Below are 13,503 nucleotides of genomic sequence, written 5' to 3' on the forward strand. Positions count from 1 at the left end.
ATGTACATGTAAATACTTGAAATATAATTTTACCTTTGTTTTCAAACTTTTTTTCATAGAAAAGAATTATTGCTACATTCTGCAGTAAAAAAAAAACACAATAATACGTCATTTAATTTTGACAGTTTCCTTTCTAGGTAAATCCTAGATTTGATCTGATTGAATAATCATGTTATATAAATCTATCTCATTCATGAGTTATTATGCACTTGCATGTTTTCCTGTCAATTAATCATCCCAGTTTCTTGGCTGTGCTGTAATTATGGCTTCTATTAATACACAGCCATGTAATACCATGGCGTAATTGGCTCTAATCTAGGGTATTTATGGCCCGGTAATGTCACTGTCATTGTCAGTGCTGATGATGCATTGTGTGTATGTGGAACAGTCTTTTGGCTCACCCCACCTTGTTTCAAGTTCAAATTAGTGTACTTATCCAGGCATTTAAAAAAAATATGTATTTTTATTTTTTGGGGGTGGGGGAGGATTTGTAGTGGGTACGGGAGAGATTTTGATTGATTGATTGATTGATTCATTCATTCATTCATTTATTCATTGTTTGTTTGATTGATTGTTTGATTGATCGATTCATTCATTCATTCATTTTCATTCATTTATGTCGTTTTATGTATTTTATACTGCAGCGTTGGCCTGTTCAGTTAAAAAAACAAACAAACAGAGAAATGTAATCATTGATCAGTTTTTATTTGCTCTGTTGACTGTCATATAATGATCACTCATGAATTATGATGATGATTGTGGTCGTTATGATTATCATGATGATGATGGCGGTTGTAATGATTTTGTAAATGTTGTTGATGATGCTGGTAAATGTGATGGTGGTGATGATGTTGATGATGATGATGATGGTGGTGTTTATGATGGTGATGGTGGTGGTGCTGCTGCTGATGATGATAATGATAATGATGATGGTTGTGGTTAAGATGGTGATGATGATGATGATAGATAGTGGTAGTTATGATAATGGTTACTATAATTGTTGAATTTCTAAACCTTTGATTTTTCCTTTCATTGAAATGGTCAATATAGATTATGAAAATGAAAGGTAGATTTTTTCTTCAAAATATCAACTCAAGTCACTCTTGTAATCAGAAGTTACTTTCAACTTTGTCAGATGAACATGATCACTTGTCTGTTCCTTGCTTATAGACTGAATAAAATGTGTGGAAAAAATGTTGTCATGTATACATACATGTAAATTCACATATTATTATTAAGATTCATATGCTGTGAGCTAATGTCGCTAATTCAAACATGAACAAGTATCATGTGCATCGGAAAATTAAACCTAATGTAATATACTCATGGTATGACGTCTCTGGGAGATTACATTCTCATATACGGGATCAACATTAATGTTGAGCGAGACAGGGCTGGTCTGCAATATTAACATTTGTTTAAAGAGGCGTTGGGCCTGGCTTTGCTTATGCACTGGCTTTTCTTGTGATGATAGAATGATTGCACAAAATGTGTTCATAAATATTGGTTATCATGGTCCTAAAATATTTAGGATTGGAGTTTGCTGCATAAACTGAATACCACAAAAAGCAAAAGTAATTGATATAAGAGTGAGTTTATAACTAAAAATGCAATTTATTTTGTTTCAACTTTGAAATCAATATACATTTCAAATATGATTCTAATTTCATCTCCTTTAATTGTAAATTGTTACAGGATATCCGCCAACATTCCTTCCACTATTGAACATAACCTTACAAATGACAATGTAATCAAATTTCAATGAATAAATCTTTATTTTTTATTGAATATTTGTAAATATTAATGCTTTAAAGATAAAACTTGAGAATATAGAATTTTGACAGAGTATCTGACAAAGAATACCATAGATTGAGAATTCCCGATTGTTAGGCCTCTTCGAAGTGGTGAAGTATGGATTGTTAATTATCTTCATAACTTCATAATATTTCAAATTTCACAAAACATGAGCATTCTCATAAACATGTATCAGATGTATCATTTTCCCTTTAACTAAAAGCAGAACCTGCCTTTAAAATCATGGTAGAATACTCAGGTGGATTTGCCTGGCTTCTTTTTTGCACACAGATACATTCAGGCAAATGTTGTTTCTCGTCTGTGCATATTAAATTGATCACATTACCTCACCGGAGGTAGGCAGCACATGAATGAGTCCTCCATGTTCTTGACTAAAATCACTCATCATTGCACACATTTATCCGCCCTGTAACCGAACTCGCGGATATTATGTCGCGCCGTTCGTTTCTTGCGTTGACACACCCCTCCCCTCCGTGGCGACATTCGTGGTTGTGATCGGAGTGTGCAGAAATAGGAAATGAGATTCTCTCTTTTTTGTCCCTTTGAAGACGCTCTAGACAAGGGCACCATGTTTGAAGGACGTTGGGGTCCAAAATTGCATCAGAGGTATTAATGTGGGAATGAACTTGAAGGGGCAATAGGAATGATGAAACCGGAGATTCTTTGTTCACTGGTGTAACCTTAGAGATGTTATCACATTTTTAAAATTGGATAAATGTCATGTTCATAGAATCAGTGGGCTAATTGTCATAATTCATGAATGACGCAGCTAACAAAGGGAGCTTACTTTTTGTCAGGGATGTACGTGTATGTAAATTAATGTTCGAGCCACTGTGATGGAACAGGATTAGTTGCTACATGTACATTAAAGGGATTAGCATTATGAGAGTATTATGAGATTAAGGTTTCTGGGGAGGGGGCTACTATTAAATCTCATTCATGGTCTGACACCTTGGGAGATTAGTCTTTGTCAAAACTTGAATCAGACCTAAACAGGTCATACACTTATGACATGTGTGTACATTTATTATTGAAAAGAACTTGACAAAACTATATATTGCAAAGTAATATCTTGCATTGATTGTAATTTTCTCATCAATTATCTTTTATTCTATTATGATGTATTCTATTAACACTATAATACTAGTGAAATAATTGTCCTTTAATAGTGAAATTATTAAATTTTTACAACCCTTTTTGGCAATCTTTCAAAGATCTAATGGACACTGCAACAAGTTTGTCCTGAGACAAGTTTAGCACTGAAACAAGTTGTTGCTCAGTGATGGTCCTTTGTGAGAGCTTTTAAGCTTCAAATTCAGACTACTTCCTTTCCCCAAACTGACCAGTTTTCACTTCAAACTATTGGAACGTATAATTTGCTATGAGAAGGCTGACTGAGTTCATTGTCGTTGATGACAGGAAGAAGTAGCAATAAAAATATCTAAAATAATTTATCTTTCCTTTACTCATACCTATTCACCTGTTCTTCCCCACTTAACTTCGTTCCGACTTCTGAGAATAGATTTGGGGCCTTTTCACACGTGAATCATCATTGTAATGATGATTGCAGATCTTTGTGATTCTAATCATGTTCTAGTTTGGTTTCACACATGCTAACAATTTGTCATCAGCCTTATTTTTCACTGGAATCATTCAAATTATGATTTTTTTACCGTGTGAAAGGGCGGCTAGTCAAACAAGCAAGCAGGCAGGATTACTAAATGCAACACTGACAGTTGGGTGGAGGATCTGATATTTGTCCTCATCCAAAATATTAACTGTCACCCCCACATAGAGCTGGTTCAGACTTCAGAGATTATATTGATAAGATATTGGAGGTACTATAATATTTCATTCATAAATAAAAAAAACAATCCAAACATGATGTGTAATTGTGTATACTCTTAAGATCATTATTTTTTTCTCAAGCAGATGATGCAGGGCAATAGCAGTGTGCATGAAAATTATGAAAAAATTGATGTTTAGTATTTAATTAGAAAATGTATTATATCAATTCCATTTATATTATTATCCACTGGCGGATGGGGGGGATGGGGTACAGCCAGCTCTGTGCCCCCTTTTGAAATGCACAAAATGCTGTTAAAACAGAAGTGTCCCCCCCTTTGAAAGGGAAGACTTTTTTTTTGCCTGTCAAATTTTTCCTCGGGAAAATGTGCCCCCCTGGATCCGCCCCTGTTATTATCAGTATAATGACCTGATCTGTCAATCTGTTTTGTTTTGATGAGGTTTCTCTTCTTGCTTCACACTTATTATTTTTTATAGGTCATCAAATTTTCAATCATTCTGTTTTTGACCAAACCTTGACTTTGTTTCTCAAGTCCAACATGGTTTTCTGTTATCCCTTTTTCTCTTTCGTAAAAAAATAAGAAAAGATGGTAGATCCGTGCTTTGCTTTTGGCACTTAGTTTTGGAGAACTACATGTATTACACCCACTTTTCCTAGAAAATCATGACATTCAACTATTGCATTTTGGTATTTGTCATTGAATTGTGAAAAATTATTGATGTGTAGTATAAAGGAGCATGACCTGTGGTGGAGGCATGTGATGTGATGAATCAGGCATTATTCCATCGGAAATGTGGAATGCATACAAACTTTAATTAGTCCACACTCATTAATATGGAATATGTTCACACAGAACCTTGATAAGTTTCCCTATTCTGAAATTCTTACAGGAACCACTCAGATTCTGTAAAGAAGACAACAATTTAACAAAAAGCAATCCCCCATAATTGTTAATGAGTGTGGATTCATAGGCCTATTCTTCTGAAGTCGGGTTTAACTTAAACTCAGGTTTGAAGTTGTGGTTTAAGTATGGGAAGCTAAAAGTATAAACATTTTTATTAAGTTGTATGTTTCCTATGTTTACTGTGCTCTTTCCTGATTCACTGATGGTGAAGACAATATTTTTATACTTCCTACACAATTATGAATGATTTGAGAGCCAAATGAGCTGAAGTATGATATCTCTACTATTAATAGTGATTTATGTACAAATTGGCTATCCATACTTAAACCACAACTTTAAACATGAGTTTAAGTTAAGCCTGCTATCAGAATATGGGCCATAAAGTGAAAGTAATCAAACTTTGACTATTAACATTTTATCCACCATCTGAGGGAGGATCGCCCCTCCCCATCCACTGTCCTACTATACTCTACTGAAAATCTTCATGTTTTTGTATGAACAGCATTCCTGTTGTCACCAAGTTTAATCCTTATGGTTTTAACCTTGAGTTAAACTTAATCTCCAGCTACTGCCATGTGAACATACATGTAACTTTAATAATGACTTTTGTCTTGTGCTTGATTGTACATATTTGCTCATTACACATTGAGTGGGTATGCTGTCTGCGATCAATGCATCATTATGCCAGTCAACTACATTTAATGTAAAAGGAGAACTGCACATCAGTATTCAGTCATTAATAACACAAAATGCCAAGTCTTGATGATGTATTGATCAGAAAATAAATATTTCACAGCAATATTCATTTACTGTGCACTGAAATTAAATATCATGAACCATGCTACTGTCTTTCCAGGTCAATTTTATTTTATTTTTAAATAAAGAGAGATACATGGGGTGTAATAATTCCGGTTACTGTGCATTGTTTTCTCCTCCCTAAAAAAAAGTGAAAATAGTTTACTCCCCTGAAAGACAAATGAAACAAGTTAATAAATTGGGTTGATCAAGTAATAAAACTGTATAGACCTATATGTGGAGGTGAAACTCAGTGACCAGTTGTCTTGTAGTCTGCTGTGCAACCCTTCACTCGAGTTAAGGGTCTAAATTGCAGCCTACTCATGGCTTGTGTACTGAAGGCCCTCTCGCTCAGGTGCTAGTCTTTGCGTGGAGACACGCTTGTTGATCAAAGTTTCAATCAGGGTCTGTGCTTGCAGACTAGTTGCCTTTCACCCTGCTATACATACTGACAACTACATTACATGTATGTATAACCTGGTAAATATTTGAATAGTACATTCACATCTAAATACCCCCCACCTTCTGCTGCTGCCCCCCGCCCTCCCCCACCCCCCAACCATCCACATGGTTACAACATACAAAGTGGAGCCGAGTATCCCTGTCATAATTTTTCAAATTGATGCACGCATTCGTAGAGGAGTGTCGCAAGCCTCGTCTGCGTTTCACCTCTTCCTGCAATTACCGGAAATTATCTGCACCGGGGCCCCTCTACAAGCGTGCCTTTCACGAGGATAGCAAGTCGCGATGCCCATCTCCTTGTATTAACGGTCGACGGGCAAATTCAATAATGCATGTGGAAGGTTGATAAAGAATGCTTTCACCTGGCATGCGATCATAGTGGTCCTTTTGAGAGAGAGGTGATGCGATGAAGAAGTGTTTTTTCTTGGGACTTGAACAGATGAGGAGATAGTGCCTGTAAAACAAAAACACACTGTATAAAATCTTCGTTACTCCAGGGCCCTGTGAGACGATGCTCTGAGATCAATGGGATAATTGATTTTAATGACTGATTGTACATGTACGTACACAGTAAAACACTGTTTAAGATTTTATACAACGCTGTTTACTATATGAACCTTACAGTAGTTGTTTAAACAATCATGTTTAATTTATTGAAGATTAGATATGAAAATTAAACTTTGTTGTTTAAGGTTTTAAACATCTGTTTAAACTGTTTAAACAATTACTGTAAGGTCCATATAGTAAACAGCGTTGTATAAAAATTTCATTGCAATCAAACTCATTGCAATCAAAACTTAAAAAAAATATTACTAACATTTTAGATTTGTGATACAGTGTCCTGGATAAATTCTATTAATTCCATCACACTGTTTCAACTCAAAACCGAAGCTTTTGAAAGTTGCATGAATAAAAATATTGTTCAGTTATATCCAATTAAATCACTATGAAAATCATAAATAGCAACTTCATTGAATAAAATCTATATTTTTAGTCTTTTAATAAAGGATCACTACATCATGGCATAAAAATAGATAGAATTGGTTTATCTCAAAATATATTGTTTTGTCTGGGAATGGTTTCTTAAATGTTTACAATACAAAACCCCCAAACAATGTTTGTCTCCCACAGCTTCTCATATGACAGTAAAGTTTCCCAAATCAAAACCATTTGCAAATCCTATGCTCTTCAGCAGCTAGAAGGGTCCAATTTCCAGATTTATAATTCTGACTTAAAATCAAGAAATGTAATCAAATTATTTTCAGCAGCTGCCCTTTCAGTTTCAATCTGATAACTATGTAATGCCATACTGATATTGAAAGTTTCAATTCATAACTTTTCTATTTCATCTGGACCTCCTTTCACAAAAGTACATGTTTTAGAAAAACTTTCTATTAGAACATGTATGGGTTCTCAATCACAAAGATTTTTGATGGGTTTAACTCTTGTAACAGGTGTTTGTGAGAACTTACCCTGATATTTGAGATGTGGTTTTTAATAATATTCCTCAACTTTTGTCTGGTTCCCATGCACCATACATGTAGGCCTTTGGACCAGCCTTTTTGATCAAAGAAATGTTAAGAGTTTTCAAGGAAGGATCCCCCTCCCCACCCCCTTCTTCCTGAAAGCATAAAGTGATACATTTCATATATCTTTTTGTGTAAAGTTATCATGTATTAATTGAGAGATATGATGTCAATCTTATTTCATTTTAATAATTGTCTTTGTATTAGTTTGTGTGTATTTTGGGGTGGGGTGGGGAGAGGGGTCTGGTACAAGGGCCTTTGCCCTTAAAATCCAGTATCACATGTCAGTGAAATACAACATACAAAAATGTTAGCAATCATTTTTCCCACTCTATTGATAAAGACATTGGTAATGACCTTACATGTATGACGATGGGGTAAGGATGATGATGATGGTGATAATGATGATGATGGTGGTGATGATGATGAAGATGATGATGATGATGGTGGTGGTGTTGGTGATGATGATGGTGATGATGAAAATGATGATGGTGACGAGTTGGTTTGCATTTTCACATTACACTAAAACCGAGTGTTTATTGCTCTGTTATGTTATGGATTTATATTAATGAGAAATATTTTGTTGTTGGACTGTATATGCATATAGTCATAGTTAACATATATGGGAAATACTTACTTTAGAATTTATTATTGATGAATGAAGTAAAATGAATGTGAATTAAAGGACAATAAGTATTTCAACCTATTTAATCTAAGACGGCTTCCATCAACACTTGTGTATTTAATCTCAATCATTTCTAATATCCCCTCTATTTCTTTTTATCCCATCGAACCAACAGGAAAAGCTGGAGATCATCGAGCCCGTTGCTTACGAGAACTACCTGACCCAGAAGCGCTCGCAACTCAGCAATGACCCTCTCCGGCTCATGCTACTGTTTCCTGTCGACGACGTATCGGTGAGTAAACCAGCACTTCTGTTCACTGTAGATAGGAAGGGGGGGGGTTGGTTGAAATCGGTTCCTTCAAAGGAGACTGTGTTCACATTTGATGAAAAATAAATATTTTTTACGTTCGCACAAGTGAAATCGATTCCAGACCTCTCAAAACTGATATTGTTTGCAATTTTGTACGGTCAGTTGATCTGCAGTTTGTTCGGTTGGTGTAAATGCAGTCTGCAAGCCTAGACTCATATTTGTCACTTCAACTAATTAAACAGGTCTGGAGTGAAGACTAGACTCCTAAGACACCGTCTGTGTCAATTGTAGCATTAATCAGAATTTCAAGAACTAAAAATAACTTGGATTGTCAGAACTCAGTCAAATATGGGTGAATCAAGATATCCTTATTTTTTTTAATCGTTTCATTTCAAATACTTAGCATATTCACCTAAATCTGCCAATTGACCGAGATAGTCGGGACCATTCGGGTGTAAATTTGACATGTTTGTTTCCACACGGTTTGCTCCCATAATTCCCCAGTGCACAGTGAAGGAAATTAGTACAAATTGATTGTAATTGGGGGGCATTTCCTCTTTAACCTTGGCCGTGCCCCCTCCTTCCTCAAAACATTTCCCCTAGGTACACTTGGACTCGTCAGATGTGGTTCATACTGAACTTGATACTTGCAAGGCAACAGAATTAATTTGAAGTTGTATACATGTTGGTTCTTTTACGCATTTCACTTGCGATAGGAACTAGCCTTCATTTGGTTTCAGTTCAGATTGTAATCCAATGGGATATTGAATATGCTGTACATATGTCCTACTGTCAAATAAAAGTAAGGGAGAATAAAATGTTTCATTGAATATTTATGCATCGAATCTGCCACTTTTGTATCGCTGCATAAAATCATGCTCTGTTTGGAGACTATATGCACGTTTGATAAATACAACTCGCAAAACAGGTTTTTAATAAAAAAAAAATCATCTTTATTTCCTCACTTTATAGGCGCTGCCTTACTCATTAGGCCACACTAATTTTGACTTTACTGTTTACACAACCCTCCCATGTGGGGAAACGTGACCCCCTTCATTTTTAATGCAAATCCTCAATGGATGATCTGAAATATTGATATACCCTCTATCAAATAACTGATTTACCAGACACTTGTGGGGATACACATCGGTCTGATCATTTTCATCCCAGACTACATGATCAAATTCTATTACCCAAAAGAGTTATAATCTCTCCTTGAGGAGACATACATCTAGTTTGCTTTGCAAATCCCTTCAATATACATGTAGGAAATTGGTCTGAGTATGCAGCCTAAAACCCCCGACATTGACTTCTGTACAGTAGTCTCGTGTTAAGACTGATTTCAGGTTTCAATCAGGGTCTGATCCTGCAGACTATGGTATCTGTTGGTTTGTACCGTATGAGAAGCTACTGGAAAAAAGAAATTGAATGCATTATCATTGCCTGTGTTTTTTTTCTGGACTAAAGCCATACTTGAATTGATCATTTATTCCTCAGAAAGCATTTAAATTGTATTTAGAGATGAAATATTTATTTCATAAAAGTGTCAACTCTCAAAACAGTTTGTATTATTTTTTGTGGATCTTTATAGTTTATTACTATTAAAGTTACATGGAAAATTATCTCGCTATCTAATGTAGATGTTGACATATTATTGGAGCAATTTTCTACCAAGCTCAACAACAGTGACGATTTTTGTCTTTTTCTTTTTATTTCAAAGGTTACTTGAGTTTTTAAAGGGCTTTGATATAAAGGCCATTGCATCTTTTCAATTTTGTAACCACTTTTCAGCAATATCTTTTAAACACCAAAATAAAAAAGTATTTTTTTTACAATATCTTTTAAACCCCAAAATAATTTTTTTTTCAATATCTCCATATATAATTCATTGCAAATAGAATTTCACTATTTCAACTGAGGATGTAGGTCAGCCTATTTCAATAGCACAGGGTGATGTAATAACATTTTACATTCATAGTTAAAAGTGAATTAGATATTTGAATTTATGTCTGTGAGGAAATCATGGACACCTATACACATAATCACCTTTAATAAAGTGTACTCCCTGAAAGTGCAATCTTAATTGGTTGATAAGTATACACAGCGATGTATGTCTGGGACTACAATGTTTGCAGAGAAATGATTTCATTTCAAAGAAGAGGTATGTCAAAGGCTCTCTCCAAACTGGCTCACATGTAGTACAGTGTATACTGTTGACAATGACTCATTGCTCACATGCATAGTTCAGACCACATACACACATTGACATTATTCTAGAGAATTGGTTTAATTGGTTGGGGGTGGGGGTGGGATGGGAAGGGGAGCAAGAGGATTGTGAGATGTATATAGAGGGATTAAAAATACCAAAATCTTGAAATAGAATATTGAAAATTGAAATCAACACCAATATGATAAAGATAAATAGATTGGATACAGATAAAAAGAAAATTAACTTGGTGTGTGAAACTGAAAGGAAATTATCTAAGGAGAGCTGTTTCATTTTAAGGTTAATTTTTTTTTGCAGAGAAAGGATAACAGCTTTAAGAATTTTATTTTTTATAATTTCCATGTAGGTTAACACATTTTTACAACAACCCCCTCCTCTCGCTCGTCCTAACAAAATGACTGAAGTTGAATTACAGCATTGATACACAGCCTAAAAAGCCAAAACAAAGAAAAATAGAGAAATGATAACCAAGGCTTCAGCCTTTGTCTTGAATAATTACATGTATATTGCATACAGCGGACAATGGACTTGTTTGAAATGGAATCAATATAATAGTATCTTGTTTGAACTATGTTTTACGTATGTAAACAAGAGAAGTGTTTAATTATTGAACATGCTGGTGGCTCCAAATATTGAAAGCTGATTCTTCCTGCTAATATATTAAAGTCTACAACATTCAAAGTTACTGTCTTGATCTGTTTACACCTGGTCCATGTTTCACAAAACCTGTGATCAATTTCAAGTGAATCATACTCCTGTTTATGATGCAGTTTGGGAATTTTGGATGGCCCAGGTTGCATCACAATCTTGTCATGAGCTTACGAGCATGAAATAACATGTTTCATGAACTTAGGATACATAACCAAAATTACAAAAATAGTTACACACAAAATTAATGTTATATAATGATGAAATAGTAATAGTGAGATCATTTAGCACTTTACACAGATGTTTCAAAGCAATATTCATAAAAAAAGTACCAATCAACTTTACTTACAAGTCATTCAAACAAAACAGAAAAAACAAAACAATGAAAACAATGAATTATTTTATCTACAGAATTACAAGATATATTGTCCATTGATTATTGGTGCTGGATCTGAGAAGTACATGTAAGATTGGATCAGAAGATTAAATTGCTTGAACATTTTAGTGTGAGATGTTTTCCTGTGTTGTTGAAAAGCAGCCACGCAGACACCAATCAATGTTCTTGAATGTGCGGAGGAAGATGTTTAATGTAAACAAGCCATATTTCAGTCTGGAACCTCTGATGTATGAGTCTTTGTCTGGAGGACGAGACAGACAGACAGTCATGAGAGGGAATGTGTGACGGATATTAGAGATGGGGGCGGAGACAAAGAACATCTTTATGATCATCTTCCCCTCATTCCTCCTCCCGAGGGCAGATGGGGGAATTCATCCGATTGTTTAAAGGGTATTGATGATTGTTCTGTGAATGGCGATTGGTATAGGTGTAGGCCCTATGTGTGAAATCTAATACCTCGGTAATTAACATGATAGTCGCACCATTTGTTTCTTTGTCATCCAGGATCACGATGCCTTTGTTTAAGTGGTGCTTCGTAATTTTCAAGGGATTGTAATTGAATAAGCCTGTAATTGCATATTGTCAGTATTTGATAATCTATGCCAGAAATATGGTGTTTATGCTTTAGGCACGTGTTGGTGGTTTCTTTGGTATTTATATCTTGCCAAGAAGTAAATTTAAAAAGAATAGTCATTTGACATGATTTAAAACATGTATAATCAGTAGGCCACTTTATGCTTTTAATACTAGCCACATTAATGTTAAACTGTGATCACATTATAATGTAATGTTGGAAATAGTTAATGTCATAATGGATACATGTACATTTTTTTTCAATCCATATTTTTAGTTTACTGCTGACTTACCATTGTTTAATATTAACATTGGTTAAGTATTTCATATGGAGGGCCATGGTGTAGTGGTTCTGTATCTTGCCTTGTAAACAGAGGGTCATGTGTTCAAATCCCACTGCGGTCTGGCGTCCTTTGGCAAGGCGTTAATCCATACTTTGCCACACTTGAGTTGACACAGGTGCTAAATGGATACCTGGTAGGATGTGAAAGTCATTGTAGCTTGTCCATTACTGCATGTATGTGCGCCTCATGGGCGACTGACTGGAATACTCCTCAGGGAGTGGAGGATGTGCACACATTGTGTGCAGGAATGACTATTGAATCCGATGACGGGGGTAATAATTTATCTGTAAAGCGCATAGACATGTCGTTTGGAAGCGCTATACTTTATAAAAGCGGATTATTATTATTATTGATATGAAGAAAATGTTCAATTGATTTAAAGATAAATTCCAGTTTTGGTAACGATCTCAAAATGACTTTTTACAGAATCTAATATAATGACCACCCAAGTGTCTGTTTGTATGAATAAAAAATATGTGCCAAAGGATTCTGGGAGAAATTGTGTAATTGCTGAGAAATAAGAAAAATAAGCGCGGATTCGCCCACTTCCGTCGGGTCTTTATTCCAGCAATAATAATACACTGTCCCATTTGTGCCTATCTGTGTTGGTGATCTTCAGTGTGAACGTTTTTCAGCGTAGATTTCAAGATTTCACAAAGTTCAGTTTATGTAACTGTACCAGATCTAGATCCTCAATGATATTCTGACAATTCAGCCTGGTTTTACAGACTTTCTCATGAAATCAGCGTTTACTGCAACTACTGGAATTTCTCTTTAAGATCACAGGATAATTCATAAATCACTATTTGAAAGTGAATCCTGGTATGCTCCATATAAGGATCGGCTGAGCAACAGTGTTCTGGGGCTTGGTTCAAAACAAGATTGAAAAGAGGCTGAGGGGTCTGGTTTTGTACACGAGGCATGCCGCTTCAAATGTCACAGCGATTTGGTACTTTTCAGGATGAGCGATATTAGACACGTTTTCTGACATTCCAATCCGTCGTCATTCGTCAGCTATCATGATGCTTAGAATTCGCGGATGGTAGGACATTCATGATCAGAGCGAAAGT

General features: G+C 35.3%; 1 protein-coding gene across 7 annotated transcripts in view; it reads left to right on the forward strand.

Moving 5' to 3' along the window:
- LOC121429484 (dedicator of cytokinesis protein 9-like) overlaps nucleotides 1–13,503 on the forward strand; it is a 139,713-nt gene that overhangs the window by 13,026 nt on the left and 113,184 nt on the right. For all 7 annotated transcript variants that reach the window (XM_041626519.1, XM_041626520.1, XM_041626525.1 and 4 more), the window contains exon 2: nucleotides 8,110–8,226. In XM_041626519.1, the coding sequence (XP_041482453.1) occupies nucleotides 8,110–8,226 (117 nt within the window). The remainder of the gene's footprint in view (nucleotides 1–8,109; nucleotides 8,227–13,503) is intronic.

The sequence above is a fragment of the Lytechinus variegatus genome, chromosome 16, assembly GCF_018143015.1.
Source record: "Lytechinus variegatus isolate NC3 chromosome 16, Lvar_3.0, whole genome shotgun sequence".
Lineage (NCBI taxonomy): Eukaryota > Metazoa > Echinodermata > Echinoidea > Temnopleuroida > Toxopneustidae > Lytechinus > Lytechinus variegatus.